The 18,359-nt window shown below is 34.6% G+C and overlaps 1 protein-coding gene and 1 long non-coding RNA gene across 9 annotated transcripts in view; one reads left to right on the forward strand and one right to left on the reverse strand.

Annotated features, from left to right (window-relative positions):
• Nucleotides 1-18,359, forward strand: part of CNKSR2 (connector enhancer of kinase suppressor of Ras 2) — a 274,913-nt gene that overhangs the window by 212,153 nt on the left and 44,401 nt on the right. For all 8 annotated transcript variants that reach the window (XM_072744442.1, XM_025997461.2, XM_072744443.1 and 5 more), the window contains 5 exons: nucleotides 393-565; nucleotides 3,361-3,434; nucleotides 3,723-3,794; nucleotides 10,657-10,724; nucleotides 17,294-17,394. In XM_072744442.1, coding sequence (XP_072600543.1) covers nucleotides 393-565; nucleotides 3,361-3,434; nucleotides 3,723-3,794; nucleotides 10,657-10,724; nucleotides 17,294-17,394 — 488 coding nt within the window. The remainder of the gene's footprint in view (nucleotides 1-392; nucleotides 566-3,360; nucleotides 3,435-3,722; nucleotides 3,795-10,656; nucleotides 10,725-17,293; nucleotides 17,395-18,359) is intronic.
• LOC140596234 (uncharacterized) overlaps nucleotides 7,049-18,359 on the reverse strand; it is a 45,638-nt gene continuing 34,327 nt past the window's right edge. Inside the window, exon 4 of the long non-coding RNA XR_011998269.1 lies at nucleotides 7,049-7,165. This is a non-coding gene — a long non-coding RNA (uncharacterized lncRNA). The remainder of the gene's footprint in view (nucleotides 7,166-18,359) is intronic.

The raw sequence follows: 18,359 nt of genomic DNA on the forward strand, positions 1-18,359 counted from the left end.
GCTGCTTAGTTTGCACTGTGATAATCGTCAGCATCTTTCACCCATCCTCTCTTGCCTGAACCCACTGTGGTTTGGAAGAACACAGTCCCCTAGCAAGAGCTACCAAGACCAGCTTCTCTTTCAGGTCAATTGTGATGAAGGGGTTCCTTTTACAATAAATAGTCTCAACTGGTTTTGAGACTGGGATTACACATTTCTGATTACATTGCATGTCACTTAGATGGGAGGAAAGATATCAAAGATTTCCATAGTTTTATATTCTGAGATGATATAAAAATAAGAATTTTTAAGGTTGTTAAGCCCCAGACTTATCTTTATGAGCTATAGATTAATCTTCTACCTTCACACTTGTATAAAATTTAAAAAGCATTTTTACCTACTATGATCTTTAGGTCCTATAGCTGGCAAGAGCAAAAGACGGATTTCTTGCAAAGATCTTGGCCGGGGTGACTGTGAAGGTTGGCTTTGGAAAAAGAAAGATGCAAAGAGTTATTTTTCACAGAAATGGAAGAAATATTGGTTTGTCCTAAAGGATGCATCCCTGTATTGGTATATTAATGAGGAGGTAAGACAAAGCAGGTTTTATTTTCTCATTCATTTTCTGTCTTTAACCCAAAGAATCACCATTTGGGGACTTCTATTTTAAAACTATATAACCACCTTAATGTTAATTCAAGAGAGTTCCGCTAGTTATTTTTTAATCTGCCTTTATTAAAATGACTGCATTTGGGGGGTTTGGGAAGATAGTTGTCTAAATTATTTGAATGTGGCAACATATCTGAAACACAGATAAAATTTTGTGTGTCTAATTCAAAATGTCAAACTAATTCCGGCAATAGCTTAACTAGAAGGATTATATATGGAATTTGAAGTAGATTTTCAAATGTCTCACTTTTGCGTAAAGTTTAAATTTTTTCTGTTTGGGTTTTTTTTTTTTTTGAGGGGGAAAGTTCTTTAAGAATTTAAGTAAATTAAGAGCACATGAATTTATTTGTTTTTCCTAAAGAATACATGAACTAGAAGACTAGTTTTAAAAATCTGCAAATATCCATTTCATTTGGACCATTTGAGGGATGGGGAGAGGGAAGTGTATATAATATATTTAAGTTGTTCTTAGGATTTCCTGTTTCATTTGCAGTAAACACATCTTTATCCAGAGTAGTTATATCATGACCTACCACCTATCACAACAGATACACAAGAGTATACCTTACTCGTTGTTTGACTCTGCATTTATTTTTATTCTTTTGCCATAGACATCTTTCAGTTCACCTTATTAAGATTTTTTTAACAGTAATTTCTATTGTTCATTTGTTTTCTCAAAAAATGTACATGGTTTAATATGGTGTGCTGGCCACATAGTCTTATAGGAATACTATTATGTTAAGACATGCATCAATTTGCTTTTGAAGATTAATTTTTGAAGTATAATTTAACATAATTATACTTATAAAATATCTAGAGGAGTTATGTTTGTCATGTTTAAGAGAATAGACTTAACCCACCTGGGTTACTACGCATCACTTTCCTCCTCTGCAAAAAGGGGAAGTAATAATAGTGCCTAGCTCACTGAGTTATCATATGGATGAAATCAATCGGTTCATGTAAAGCCCACTTAGAATAATGCCTAGCATACACTCAGTACTCAATACACATACGCTGTTAGTAATATTTTTCAAATTGATTTATTCATTTGTAAAATCTTAAAGTAAGGTTTTGCTATTTAAAATAAATGCCTACATTATATAGAAGGATTTAGTTATTTTCTGCACTTTTGATATTATTTGTTCCAATTACACAATTACCTAAAAAGTCTTCTATTTCACTAAGTGTATCTTATTTTAGATATAAAAAACAATTTTACTAATATTTTCATTTAACATCAAATACTTTTTATATGCCAATCAAACAGTATCAAAATATAGTCTTTGTTTCTCTTTAAGTTCACTTGTAGATTTGTCTGCTGTATGCTATATTATATTCTTTCAAAGTGTAAGTGATAAAAAAAACTGAGGCCTTTTTTATTGAACAGTAGCTATGTTTCAGAGTTGTTACTATGTTAGCCTTCTGAGAAGTGAATGAATAATTCCATAGTATACATTATAAGAAGAACACAGTGTGATTTTTTTAGGAGAAATGTAAAAATCCCTCATCACATTACAGGAAGATCATATCTACTCCAAAAATATTTTAAATTGTTCAAAATTTAGAATTTTTAAATTAAAGATATCCAGGTTGATATGACAGACATTGAAGTTGAAAAAGAGATTTGAAACTATTGTGTTTACCCCAAGATTGGAAGAAAAAAATACTCAAATACTGGAAAATATTGAAAAAGTTATAATACTCTCTTTTTTTGTAACACACATTTCAGTCACTATCCGTAATACCATATTTTTATTAAGTTTTACATTTTACATACACAATGAAAGAATTGAGAATCTGCATTTTTTTTCTTTAAGATAGCAGATGGGGGTGTAATCTCACTTGAACTTTATATATAAGGAGGCATGAACTGATATAGCACAGATCAAAGTTTGGGGGAGTAAAAGTCTGGGAGCTTGGATGAAAGGGTCAACAACAATGACTTAGCCAAAGGTAGTCTTAGCCTAGTTGAAATAAGTTGTATCTAACATAAGATTTTGGATAATTCTCCTGTCTTGTTTTTCCATGCCACATTAGAGTAGGAGGATTTTATGGATTTCATTCAATTGTCCAAGTAGAAGATGACCATGTATATAAATAGCATGCATACCAAGTTAGATGTTTGAAGATCAGATTAACTTATTTCATTTATAAAATCTTGAATACACAGCATATTTAATTCAGGTTTGATTAAAAAAACTTTCTGGAGGTGGAAAAGGAATTAGTAAACTTCAATATATGTCACATCTGAACGTTAAAAATTACAGAAAATTATGAATGGTGAACATGGACTGAAGTTATTTTATATGTTATAAAAGTATATATACATCCTGGTGAGGAAACTACTTATGAAACGTTTCACTTTGACAATTTAAAGAATTTTCTATCTACATTCCACTATAAGAAAGACTTTTCAAAATTTCTGTGTCTATCTTAATTTGTAGTATTTCAAATGTTCAAAATATATCTCCAGTTTAATGTAATATAACAAGTTAGAGTTAAACTCTAATCTCTAAAATGTCAAATTTAAGAAAATTTTTTGTATTTTTTTTATTGGAGTTCGATTTGCCAACATACAGTATAACACCCAATGCTAAATTTAAGAAATTAAATGAACAAACTTATTAGTATAGATTTTTAAAGACATGATTATATTATATTATCTGCTTCAACCCTTTGTATATAATACCCTAAATAAAAGTGTTGCTTCTTTAGGATGAAAAAGCAGAAGGATTCATCAGTCTGCCTGAATTTAAAATTGATAGAGCCAGTGAATGCCGCAAGAAATAGTAAGTTGGTTTTATTTGGGGAGAGGGAGAGAAAGGAAGGTTTTTTTTTTTTTAATTTCTAGCTTTTAAATTAGAGGGTGCTTGTCTAATGCTTTCAAATTGAGGTAATAAGAAAGCAGTTTTGTGGGCAGAAAATTGAATTTTTTACTGATTTCTGTCATCATGGCAGAAGCATTATATATGTGAACTCAGGTTAGATGCTGAGGTAATTTTACCCATAAAAATTATTTGGTTCTAACTTATTTCCCAATTTGAAATAAAGTAAGTGTACTTTGTTTCCTTTTACAGTGCATTCAAAGCCTGTCATCCTAAAATCAAAAGCTTTTATTTTGCTGCTGAGCATCTTGATGATATGAACAGGTAAAGTGTTACTTAAATTTCAAAGCACTTAGAAAGTCAGTTAGGCTTAGAATTCTAAGTTTTCCACATTAATGTTAGAGAATAATGTCACTGTGATTGATCACTTTAAAATAAAATGGACTCAGGCATAGCTGCATCTAGCCATACCTAATTTCAGAGAACATCATTTTAAAAGTCAGAATAAACTTGTTGACTGTTTATCAGGTTTACAAAAAAATGTGACTAAATCCATACCTAAAAAATGTGACTGAATCCATACCTAAAAAATTTACTGTAAAAAAGTTTTTTAAAGACCATTTGAAGATTCTGTCTTCAAATTTATTCCCAGGTGGGGACAGGGAGATAATCACCCAAAAATCTGACTTTTCCAAGTGCTAAGTATTTATGACACAACATCCATCTCAAAATTCAGTCCTAAGCAAAGTTAATATTTCTATCACCTTTCTTCTATCACTGGACAAAGCTATTCAGCCAAATGCTTTAATGGCTACATGATTATTTGGGGCTTTGAGGGTGGAAATATACATATATTATATATATGTATATATATAATATGTATTTCTCTATCATCTACAACATTCTGCTCCAGGTTTCCACTTTAACTTTTCCTTTTCCTCCTTCTCTCATGTCTAGATCTATAGAAATTGGATTTGAGATTCAGATTTTTCCTTCTTACAAGTCTTCAGCAGGCAGTGCATATGACATATATAAGTTGCCAACAGTTAGGGAGAGGCAGCATAGCACAGTGATTAAAAGCATAGACTTTGGAACCAGACTGTCCAAATGTCAGCTCTCGCACTTACTAGCTGTGTGACCTTGGCTGTAGAACTGGACCTCTTGGGCAGCCCCGGTGGCTCAGCACTTTAGCACTGCCTTTAGCCCAGGGCATGATCCTGGAGACCAGGGATCGAGTCCCACATCAGGCTACCTGCATGGAGCCTGCTTCTCCCTCTGCCTGTGTCTCTACCTCTGTGTGTGTGTGTGTGTGTCTCATGAATAAATAAATAAAATCTTTTAAAAAATAAAAAAAGAACTGGACCTCTTTATGCCAGGTATAGACCCCTTTAAAAAATGGACATAATAACCATCTCCACCCAAAGGACTTTTGTGAGGAGCAAATGAGCATACATAAAGGGCTTAGAACAGTCTGTGCTCAATTGTAAGTGCTATTTAAGTGTTTGCTGGTAATATATATTCCTTTTATATACTTTGGACTCTTATTCCATTTACCTTTCTTTGTGTGTTTCCAAAAAATTAGCATCCAGGTATTTTTTCAAAAATTTATTTATTTGAAAGAAAGAGAGTTCAGGGGGGTAGGGGGCAGAGGGAGAGAGAAAAAAAAATCTTAGGTAGATTCCACACTGAGTGCGTCACAGAGCCTGATGCAGAGGCTCAATCTCACAAGCCTGAGATCATGACCTGAACTGAAAGCAAAAGTCAGACACTTAACTGACTGTACCATACCACCCAGGTGCCTCAGTATCCAGATATTTTTAAGCACAAGATTGTGCAACTTTACAAATATGCTTGAGCATACTAAATGAACATTTGATATGCTTTTATAAATGATCTTGGGTTTTTTTGACACTTGGGAGTAAAAGCATGGTTTGTCCAAAGCAAGGATATGAATACACAGAAATGGCAAACAGATGTAGAGAACACTTGATAAACTATTTTATTATTAATAAGGGGACTGAGTCTTTCTTGTACTTCCCATAATCTTCTTTTGATTTATGTTCCCATTCTTGAAATTTCACACTAGGCAATTGGAATTTGGAGAGCCTTTTCTCCTTAATGTGTTCTCAAAATGAAAATGTTTATTCACATGCTTATGAGGTGAGAGAGAGGTTGTGATGCTCTATTTTGTGTTTTAATAATTTTATAATTCTACTGTTCTAGTTCCTCACTATTTTATCACATGTTGAGCTCAGTGCCCTTGGGATGAATATGAAGAGTTTACATCATGGCCAAACTGAATAAGTGGTAAAAATGAGTATTATTCTATCTTATAAGATGGATAAAATCACCTCTAAGAATTAGCATAACTTAATTATTCATGAAACATGCTAATCAGGGTCTCTTTAAGGCATAGAAAATGCCTTTTCATGAGCTATAAAACCGTTCCTTGTCTCCACTCCCTGCCCTGTTTTAGCAATAACTTCAAAAGTGTGTCATGATACTCTTCTTCCCTAATACTCCTATAGATGTATCCGGTTCAGAATATCATGGAAGAAACTAAGCCAATCCATGTGTTTCATTTTGTTGTTTTTTTCTAAGCAGCGAGTCAAAGGGAAAAAATGGATCTGATCAAATATGTCATCTCTACATGATACATTTAAGAGTGCTGTTTTATGTGAGCCTTGCTAGGTACACTATAACCTTCAAAATTACATTGTCTTGAAATAGTAAATCTTTTTGAAAACTTAAGTATAATGAACTTTTGTTTTAATTTTTCTTTTTTTATAATCATATTCCCAATGTCTACTTTCAATAGGCAAATTATTTGTTAATAGAAAGGAGGAATGTCATTGCTAGAAATAAACAGAGGATTACTGGTGGGAGAGATGCCCTCCAACAATTTTGTTCATTAGCCTGATTGTTACATAATCTGGGCATTGGTTCATTCTATAGATAATCCTTTAAAGAAATGTACCTAAGTCTTCAAGAGATTTTATAATACTATAATTATGCTAATTATTACATAAATATAAGCTTTATCTGGTTATTTCTTCATCTCTAAAGCACTATCGTATGTATATTTAAAATATAGTTTGAGTTTTGACAGAACCTAGTAATTGGAATGAAAAAAGTACTCCTTAAATTTAATTTTTTTAAAGATTTTATTTATTTACTTGAAAGAGAGAGAGCACAAGCAAGGGAAAGGGCAGATGGAGAAGGAGAAGCAGACTCCCTGCTAAGCAGGGAGCCTGACACGAGGCTCTATCTCAGGACCCTAGGATCACAACTTTAGCCAAAGGCAGATAGATTCTTAACCAACTGAGGCACCCAGGTGTCCCTTAAATTTAATTTTTATGTAAAAAATCTCTGTGTGTATACATACATTACCCAAATTTATTTATTTATATATATATATACCCAAATACATATATACCCAAATTTATTTACATATATACCCAAATATATATATATATATATATATATATATATATATATATATATATAATACACACACACACACACACACACACACACACTTGGAATATTAAGATCTCACCTTCTATTTTTTGAACAGATATAAGTTTGTGAGGTAATTTGCAAAAACACTTTTGAGGCCCCCACCACCATCCATCTGTTTCCTCCTCAGAAATGAGCACTGAAACATGAAAAAAAAATTTGCCAGTCTGTGAAATCTGTGGGAAGAAAATAAAACATCATGTTTCTCAAGTATTCTGAGACTTATTTACTGAATTCATTTGGCCTATATATTCCTTATCATGTCAGTATGCATGTCCTTATAATTGTGAGGATTCACCCATTTCTATTTGGCAATTACTTTTTGTACATTTCTCCCGTAGTTCTTACTCATTTTTTCCTCTCCTTACATTATTCTCTGTTAATTGTTGACAAGTTCATGGGAAAGTTCACTTTAGGCTCAATTTCCCCATACCTATATTGTCTTGTTTTATAACATTAGTGATATAGTAAGGTGCTGGATGTAGATCTAATATTAAAGCATTTCCTCATCATTAAATCCAATGCTTGTATCCCTAACCAGCTTTTCTTAAAATAGCCTCCCCCACCCCTAGCCCCTTTGACTTTCTAATTTTTTTCCTAGCTGTTTTTGTAAATGGCACTTGATACTAACTTTACATATGTTTATTTGTATCTCTTTTAATTGTCTATTGCCTTCTCTAAGATGTAGCTCTGTGGAGGCAGGTACTTTGTTTCTCTGAATTCTTGGTGCTTGGAACAAGACCTAACAGACATGGTTCTCATTAAATATTTCTTGACTCAGTTAATGCATATATATAGGTAAGCCTATAGGCTTTTAGCTGAGGCCATAAGGACAAGTTTATCCAAGACAGCACAAACAGTTGTATGGTGTTCAGCCTTTTGTGCCTATACACACTGGCCTGAGTTTAGCCACACACTTTCTGAAGAGTTTTTATCATGAACAGAATTTTTCTTCCTAAAAGTAGTTGAATTTTTCAATTGTCTTATGACATTTAGCAATTCTGGAACTCACTAAAGGCAGAAATTATGTCTTATTCATTTTTGTGCCCCCAAAACATAGCTCATTGTTCAGCATGTAGCAGGCACTTAGTAAATTTGTTGAACTGAAAAATCAAGGAAGCCTCTTTTTAGTTTCTTGATTCATCTCATAAAGGCCTCATTGTTCTTTAAACTTCTGACAAAATGAAATTTCAGTGGTGGTTTTTAAAATAGTCAATAGGAGGTACTGGATTAAAATCCAGTAATATATGTTCCTCTAATGCTCTTATCATCATTTTCACCCAAAAAGCACCAGACAAATCTTTCCCAAAAGTGCTAAGAGTTATCTTGTAGTGCAAATTCAACCTCTTTCTCACCACGAATGACCTATAGGCTAAATTTCAATTTTGACCTTTTACTAGTGATTAGAGTCATTTTTTAAAGATTATTCATCACGAAGTTGACTTCTTAACTTATCATGTGATTTTCTGGAGTATATGAGTGTACTCTATCCTACTGAATTTATTTGATCAATCTTCATTTTATTCCCTTTCTATTCCAGTCCTTTCTTCATTTCCCAAAAATACTTAGATGATAATTACATTGTAGGTTTTATCAAAATAAAGTTGAGCTTTAGGTGACTTATTCTTAAAATTAAAGTTTAAATTTCCATGGATGTGATTTTGTTAAAGAGAGACACAACTTTCCTCCCCTTTCAAGATATTCTGTCTGCTGCACAGTGAATACCACTGGGCATAAATGCTGAAATATACGACTCACTTCAAAGGACATCATCTTCCATTTGGCACAGGAGATAAACTCTTGGGAGAAAAAGTTCTCAAACACAATTTTTTCTTAAAAATACATCTTTTTAAAGATTTTATTTATTTGAGAGAGAGAGAGAGAGAACGAGCATTGGGGAGGGGAAGAGGAGGAGCAGACTCACCACTGAGCAGAGACCCCAATGTGGGGCTCAATCCCAGAACCTTGGGGTCATGACCTGAGCCGAAGGCGTACGGTTAATCAACTGAGCCACCCAGGCACCCCTTAAAATGTATCTTAATCAGATTATTCCATAGTTTAATGATGTTAACTATACTATTCATTCCAAACTTAAGGTAGTTTGGAAGAGGGGTTCTTCCTTAATTTCTGATTTGGGAAAATATATGGATCATAGCTCAGAATGGACCAATGGAAATTTGTCAGGTTAATTTAAAGATTTTATGAGTTAATAATCAGATGCAGTGTGAACAGCTGGAATAATGAACACAGGGAGAGACCTGGTGGGACAAAAGAAAAAAGATGGAGATTGAAGCAATGCAGGCCCCTCCACTGGCAATAGTAGTGCTACTGAGAGAGGAAAGAACTAAGATTTATTTTTAAGTTACTATTGCTTGTGGAAATAGATTTTCAGGATGTATACAGAGGTTAAAATTATGTTTGCTCATTTTGTCTTTAGAAAACCTAATTCCTTCGTATTTAGAGACGAATTTCTAAAGTACTCCTAAGATATGTTTCCCCCCAGATCATTAAACTTAAATGACCTTCATCACAACTAATATTTAATAGTAAAATTTATTTTGACAGGCAAGGTCCATAACTTTTTCCCTCATCAGTACATATTGTATGATATTAAATACCTATAAAAGAGCATTTGTTCTGAAGACACAGTCAGCAGCAATATTTGGAGTGCTTCTAAATTTGGAGCAACAGAATTAATAGGGCTCTGATCATCTTAAAACCCTCTATATTACGGATATTAACAGGTTTGCCTAAGACTTTTCTATCGAAATAGCATCTTTAATGTGAGAGCAATTTATACTACAGCAAATTATAGCTCTTTGAAGACTCGATGTGTCAAGAGAAACAAAGACATCTTTTATGTAAAATTATCTCATATATTCTTAAATATCTTAAAATAAATATTTTTATTTTATTAATATTTTATTAAATTTTGTACTTTAGGGGTGCCTGGGTGGCTCAGTCAGTTAAGCATCTGACTCTTGATTTCAGCTCAGGTCACAATCTCAGGGTGAGATTGAGCTCTGCCTCAGGTTCCATGCTGGACATGGCTTCTGGCTTCTGCTTAAGATTCTCTTTCCCTCCACTGCTCCCCCCTCCCTCTCTAAAAAAATAATAATGTTTTTTTATTTTAATTCCTGTATAGTTAACATACTGTGTTACTAGTTTCAGGTGTACAATATAGTGATTCAGCAATTCTGTACATTGCTCAGTGCTCATCAGGACAAGAGCCCTCCTTAATCCCCATCACCTATTTCCCCCATCCCCTGAACTCCTCCCCACTGGTAGCCAACAGTGTGTTCTCTAGAGTTAAGAGTCTGTTCCCTGGTTTGTCTCTGTCTTTCTTGCCCTTCACTAATTTATTTTGTTTCTTAAATTCCACATATGAGTGAAATGATACAGTATCTGTCTTTCTCTGACTGATTTATTTCATCCATTTAACAAAATACACTCTAGCTCCATCCATGTAATTGCAAATGGCAAGGTTTTTTTTTTCTTTTTTCTTTTTCTTTTTTTGCAAATGGCAAGATTTCTTTCTTTCCTTATGCTAAATAAGATTCCATTGTATATATACTACATCTTCTTTATTCTTAAAATAAATATTTTAAGAAGTAAAATATAAGAAATTAAGTTGTGATGTTACTGATTTTAATATTTGTTTTTTCAGATGGCTTAACAGAATCAATATGCTGACTGCAGGATATGCAGAAAGAGAGAGGATTAAGCAAGAACAAGGTAAAGGAATTTTTTTTTTTTTACAGTCTGTGGGGTTTTTGTTTTGTTTTCTTTTGCTGTTATCCTAAACAGTGATTCACTACTATCATTTGAATGAAAATGCATACCTCAGGCTGTGGTTATTTCTCTTCTGGGCACTTTGAATCCAAACCATATCATCTTATAAGTAAAATTTAGTAAACTCAACAGATGGGGAATAAACTCAGAAAGCTTTAGAGTACCTAATGTGGAGTTTGTTGCTGTTTCTCTCAATGTATTTCCCATGGAGGAAAAAAATCTTAAAAAGTCTATAATTGGTCGTAAATACTGACCAAAGTTCAAGTCCTTATTGGTGTGTTGTTTTCTTTTTCTGTTTAGCAGTTTCATAGACATTTAAGTGGACTTTTATGCAAAGAGCTTAGATGGATGACCCCTTCTTCCGTAAATTATCTCAATTGATTATGTTCTTCAGTTCTGTTAATCTGTAACTCTCTGATCTTATGGAATTTTTTTAAGATTTTATTTATTTATTCATGAGAGACAGAGAGAGAGAGAGAGAGAGAGAGAGAGAGAGAGAAAGAGAGAGATGGGGGGAGAGAGGCAGAGACACAGGCAGAGGGAGAAGCAGACTCCATGCAGGGAGCCTGACGTGGGACTCAATCCTGGGACCCCGATCATGCCCTGGGCCAAAGCGGGTGCTAAACCACTAAGCCACCTGGGCTGCCCTGATCTTATGGAACTTGCCTCTAAAGTCATTCAGATTTACAAAACACAATGTCATTATGCAGAATTAAAATTCTAATGAAAGCTGTAGTCACCATTCCAAAGTTGCTTTACATTTACTTTTTTTGTTTTGTTTTTTTTATTTTTGTTTTTATTTATTTTTTATTTTTTTCTTAAGTACTATGTGCCTTTTTTTGTATATTTTGTATTGGAGTTCAATTTACCAACTTATAGTATAACACCCAGTGCTCATCTCATAAAGTGCCCCCCTCAGTGCCCGTCACCCAGTCACCCCATCCCCCTGCCCACCTCCCCTTCCACTACCCCTTGTGCATTTCCCAGAGTTAGGAGTCTCTCATGTTCTGTCACCCTCTCTGATATTTCCCACTCATTTTCTCTCCTTTCACCTTTAATCCCTTTCACTATTTTTTATATTCCCCAAATGAATGGTTTTTATTTAAATTTAATTTGCCAATATACAGTATAACACCCATTTTTTTGCATTTCAAAAAATATTCTTCCTTTGATTTTTTTAACCATTTAAAAATGTAAACACCATTCTTGATCCACAGGCCATATAAAAACAGAGTGCACATACATTTCCAAAAAGTGTTTATTGTACATCCCTTGGAATCATCAATAGGTTTTGGAAATCTTTTGAGACTTCCTCAAGTCAGAGGAATTCCACAGACTGATATACATGCAAACATATTTCTAGTTGTGTTTCCAGTGGGCATGGCCTGTTTGTTTATGTGGAGATTCTAAAAACCTTCTGTTTCCTCTCAGAGGAAAACCTCAGCCAAAACTTTTCTAAACATCTAAAAGCTAAAGGTTAGAGAGATCTAAAGAAGATAACCAGATCCCAAAACCAATCTGTCGGCAAATGTTTAAGGCAGGGATTGGGAAACTTTCTGTGAGGAGCCAAGTAGTTAATATTTGAGGCTTTGCAAGCCCATGAGATTTCTGTCTAAACTGCTCAAAGTCTGCCATTACAGTACGAAAGCAGCTGTACATACATGAGGGATGTGGCTGGGCTCTAATAAAGCTTTGTTTATGGACATTGAGATTAAATTTCAGATCATTTTTTGCATTTCAAAAAATAGTCTTCCTTTGATTTTTTTAACCATTTAAAAATGTAAACACCATTCTTGATCCACAGGCCATATAAAAACAGACAGAGAGCCTCATTTAGCCTGCAGGCCTTAGTTTACCAACCCCTGGTTTAGAGCCTCTGGGTGAGGGAATGACGATGGGTAGAATACTGAGGAGTAAGGAGTCAGGGTAGGAAGATTTCAAAAAAAGTAAAACATGGTTCCTGCCAATAGGAATATATCATTTTGTTGAGGATCTCAAAGTCACACACTTGAAATTGCTTAAGAAAAATTAAAGAAAAACAAAAAAAAATTAAACAGCAACATAAAGTCAATGAGTACTAATGATTGTACAACTGCAACTGACTTTAAAAATGTGCTAAGTGGATACAAACTTTAAAAAAAAAAGTCTGGTAAGGAGACTGGCTGATTAATGAGGAAACAACTTACTGGAGGAAATGATTGTAAGCCTGATGTAAAGTCAGCAGCAGAGGAGAAGAGAAAATGTTTCATTCAATATGAAGCTTTTCTATGTAATGCCTTCAACTAGCACTCTGATTAAATTAGGGTGAAATAGGCATCCATCCTTCCTGAAATTACACTGAATTCTAGTAGAAAAGGTACTCTTAATATAATAGAGAAAATGAAATGTAAGAAAGTACAAATCAAGTTCTGTAGAAATTAGACTGGAGAGATTGCTTCCAGGAGGGGAATAGGGAAAGGCTTTATGTCGATACCATTATTTGATCTCATTCTCACAGGATGAGAAGGCAGTAAAGTAAAGGAAGTAACAAAATAAAACATTCCTGAGAGTGGAAGCAGCATGGATACTTCCACAAATAACATGGAAGCAATCTCCCATCAAGTCAGTGTGCAAAGGCAAATCCCAGCCAGGACTATGAAGTGTCAGGCCAGTTGATAAGCCACATTTCTTCATTGTTAAAAGTTTGTTTAAGGAATAAACCTTTCATGCTTCAACTTAATTTATAGGCCTAAAATTGTGTTAATAGCACTAAAAAAAAAACCTAGCCTTTCTTTTCAGATTTTTTTAAAGGCATAAGACGGTTCTTTATAGGCGCATACAGATTTGTTTCTGATTTTAAGATACAAGAATTAAAAGTGAGCAATGTACTGATAGGAAAATGAATCTTTGAAAAAAAGTTAATTTACATGAATGAGGAATCTTGGATTTCCAGGCTTAACCCTTGTATTTCATCACTTTGAAGCTTAACATGGTCTTGATTTTAGTGAATTTTCTTTGTACTTGGTATAATATAGCCTAATTTCATTAAGGATTAAAGAACTGGTAAGTTATATTGCACATGCAGGTTCCAATAAGTATTCAGTCTATGGATTCATGCCACCTGATCATGTGAGTATATATTTTAGTGCCTTCTGGAGTGGTAGACACTCATTGGCAGAAAAGCTAATAGTTAATAATTCACGTCTCTCTTGCTAGCACAACGCAACCAGAATCTCTGAAATAATTTGCATTTTCACATAGAATATGTATTCCTTAGGCATTCTGACATAGGTCAGAAACATGAAACTTCCTACCTTCTGCATAATTAGGTCTCATGGTATTCTATATAGAAAACAACTGGATGCATGTGTCTACTTCACACTTCTGTAGAGTTATTTGACATCTCCTGAGTACCGTTCTTAGTACTGAAGTTTAAACTTCATACAAAATATAGCTCCTCGAGGGTTGGGAATCTTTGACAAACATGCAAAGGAGGAACTGCCAAACACTGTTTTTATTTAAGTACCCAGTGCAGCTTGGAAGTGACTCTTGCATTGATTTAAATAAACGTTTAGTGAATTGCTGTCTTTAGCTACAGAAGTATAAAGGATGTGGGCTTCTCTTTCATTATTTGTTGTTGTACTTAGAGAAAACAGGGTTACACTAAATTATGCCAAGATCACAATTTGGCCAGTTGTCTGCTAATCATTTTTCTATATTTTTCCACCTTCAAGTCAAACATTCATGACACATTATTTTCTGTCATACATAAGGACTTTCTAAAGCTTTAATGACATAAAAACGAATGAAATATATTGTATTTTTGGTAGTTCTAGATAAAAAAGTCATTTTTTCCAATTATCTTTTTTATATCAACCTGAGAAGTAACGTGAAAATCTTCCTGTTCTATTGACAGCACTGTTTATTCATGATTAGTTACTTATGAAATTGAGTAGCATACAAGAGACATTAAAAGCTCCATTTATTTTGTGCTAAATAGAAAACTAAGAAAAATAAATTAATTTGCTCTTAAAATGCAAATCAAACTGGTTTCAGCCTTTGAGCAAACAGGTGCCTGTACTTTTCCACACAAACCCCAAGTAAACCATGACTGAATTTTCTGTGGAGTTACCTCTCCGGCATTGGTCTCTCAAAGATACACAATGTACTGTGAGAAATAAAGTTAATTTACAAAGTGGGAATTCAGTCTTTTCTTTGGCAACCCAAGAAAACGATGGATGGTACTTTTTAGTAAACCAAGAATTACATGGAATAGTGGACTATAATTCTTCCTAATTCAGCTGAGGAGGAAAAGTAAAGAGAGACTTTCCCACATCTGTCACTTGTAATGGTAGCTATAGAGATCTTGATAAAATGGTGATCATCTCCTTCTCAACATGCTAATAAGGACCACTTGAGGTGCTAATTCCTTGAGATCCCCCAATGTATCAGTGCAAAGGTCAAGAAGAAACTCAACACAGGTGCCACAGTTTCAGGAAATAGTGGGAAGGGCAAGAGCAAAGTAATCTTGGCCAAACCATTGCTTGGGGGTGTGATGTGGGGAGTGCTTAATCTCTTCACCTCCAGGAATGACTTCCCTGTAGTATTTCAAGCTCCCACATAACTACCTAACCCAGGTCCCAGAGCTTCAGAATTCACTTTTCATTGCTGAAACTTGTTGTAAGAAGAAAAAAAAAAACTAATGTCCAAGGAGTTAAACACAAGGCACTTACCTCCTGTGTGACTGCCCTACTGCCCTAGCATGCTACCTATAAATCCTCCCAAGATCAGGGGTCCTAATAATTTTTTGAGTGCTATCAAGGTGCAAAGCACTTGAACATATGTTACCTTATTTAATACCCACACACACATACACAAAACTCTGAAAGGCAGTTATCATTAGCCCCCCTTTTCCAGATGTCAAAACAGACTCAGATTTAGTAACCATTATAAGAACACAGAGATGGTAAGTGGTACAGCCAAGAATTGAATCCACATCTGCCCAACTATATAGTTCATGCTTTCCCCCACCATTTTTGGGTACCTCTCTGGGCAACTACATCAATTCATATTTGAGGGGAAACTCAGTACACCAGTTGTCACCAGCATGGTCCGCTGTAAGTACCAGACACAAATTTAGATTAACTAGTTTCTGCTTATCTTTTAGTCAGAGGGAATAATTAAAATAGGAATAGCATTTTCAAAGTTTTTCTATTTTGAGATCTGAACATAATAATCTTCATTGCTAAATAATTGCTCTTCAGGATAGCCAGAGTTAATAGAGGAGCCGGGGGCGGGGAGGCTTAAAGAATCATGAATATAAGTCAAATTAAATTCTCCCATTATGTCATACAAAAAAGCCCTAGTGACAGTCCTCCAAGGTTTAGAGCAAGATGATTTCTTAGTTCAAATCCCAGCACTACAACTTCCTATTCAACTATAGTAAGTCTTCAATAAATGTTAGCTATACTTATTAATAAGCACCATGAGAAAAATATATATAAATATTACAGTGTAGGAATTCCTGGGTGGAGAGAAGTTCCTGCAAAAATAGGTGCCATGATTTTTCACCTAAATCGGAATATCACTTAAGCCTTATGATGGTTCTTTTGTAATTTGGATTTTCATAATGAGGAACATTTGCTCTAATACTTTTTCTCTTATCATCTGAAATGCATATGGGTAGTACTTGTAGGTTTTTCCTTGTAAATTTTATAAAGAATTACCCCAGAGTTAAGAGTGGTTGAGATGTTAGTGAAACACATTCTGATTCTTGGCCTTTATGCTCTATTTTACTTACTCAACTGATTTATCTCTGAGAGTTTTTTCCCTTCCCTCTTGCCTAAGGTCTGCCAAATCTAGCGGCTTACATTTTCTACCCTTTTAAGTAGTTCTGGAAGTTTGGAACTTACGGCCCACATCAGCAAATTTGCCCTTTTGCATTTGGCAAGAATCAGGGTTTGCCATGTGTTTCCAAGTAGAGGTGGGAGTATGGTGTTATAGAGATTCATGTCAGCATGACTCTGGAAACAGAGATTGTTAGATAACCGGTGAACTAAAGCCAGAAAAGAGAATTGAGAACGTTATTTTTGGAGCTGTTTATATCTGTAGAGATCTACAGCAGTATATATATTGCTTTTCTTTGAGTGTTCATCTTTAGGGTGAAATGATACACCTTTGAGAGGCATCATGTGATATCATTCATTAATTGAAGATTTGGGATAATTTGGCCTGAAATCTAAAGCACCCTAAACCTGATTTGCCTTATGCAGTGTCTTTTTCGTACCTCCTTAAAATTATAGCTATGTATAACTGCTTGCTTTAAAGGCTGGAATGAGGTGATTGTATTCTTCCTTCTTCCTCAAAATCCAGCTGAAAATAAAAGTCGGTGGGCCTGGAGTAGGAGGTGCTGGGGAGCAGGATGTAGGAGTGCAATTTAAATTTCCTTATGTTAGCTGGTAGTATCTGTTCCTGAAAATATGACTAGAAACATTTAATAGAATGTTGTTGTATCCTTGTGTGTGAATTTACAGATTACTGGAGTGAGAGTGACAAGGAAGAAGCAGATACTCCATCAACACCCAAACAGGACAGCCCTCCACCCCCCTACGATACATACCCGCGGCCTCCCTCTGTAAGTTGACCACAGGCATGGAAATAATTTGATATCAAAATCTTTGACCTGAAGCATCCCTTTGTATGTTAAAAATAATTATATAGTGAATTGCATGTCAGACCTCAGGATTCCCAAGAGGAAAGAAAATAGAGAATGTAAAATCAATAAGGGGGAAAATTTTTAAGTATGCAAAGACTGTTGAATCAGGAGAAACAGTCACCACAGAGTCCAGATATAATAAGTATTGGCCCATGTTTATTTTTTTAAAAAATCCTATTTGTGTCAGAGTAGCTTTCATGGAAATATCAGCAACAAAAAAAGATTTCTTATAAAAAGATGTATAAATGGACCTTATGTATTTCCACACTAATAAAGTCCATTCCTGTGGCCTTCAGAAACAACTCCTAAAATTTGATACTATATCTGTATTGGACATGTTTTAACATACAGCTTTGTACACAGTCATGGGATCTGGTTTAATGTCTGTGTATATATGGTACTCCAGACTTCTTTAACCTGTGTAAAGTAGTCTGTGTATAGACTGTACTTTAATCTTTTAACAGGATAAACACCTGTCCTGGTTTTCTTGGGACTATCCTACTTTATGCCCATTTCCCATCAGATTTATTAAGAACATCTCAGTAGTGTCCCAGTTTCCACAATGCATTGCCTGCCTGGTTATGGCATCATAAGAGTCACTTCTGCCTATCTTGGGACTGAGTCTTCCATGTAGGAGATGGAAGCTGAATTTAGGTGACAACAGCAGCCAACCTAATTCCAACTCCATATTACTCTAGAGGATTTTAAATGAGAAAGGTGCTACACAAGATGTTGGTATAATTTGAGGCCACTTCTCAACCTTGGCTGTGCAAAAGCATCATCTCTGGAACATTTTTAAAATGCAGGTGCTTAAATCCTATGCAGACATTAAATCAGAATATCTGGAACTACAAACAGCTCACTGGACTAGACTGTGGACCTTT

Source organism: Vulpes vulpes, chromosome X (genome assembly GCF_048418805.1).
Source record: "Vulpes vulpes isolate BD-2025 chromosome X, VulVul3, whole genome shotgun sequence".
Lineage (NCBI taxonomy): Eukaryota > Metazoa > Chordata > Mammalia > Carnivora > Canidae > Vulpes > Vulpes vulpes.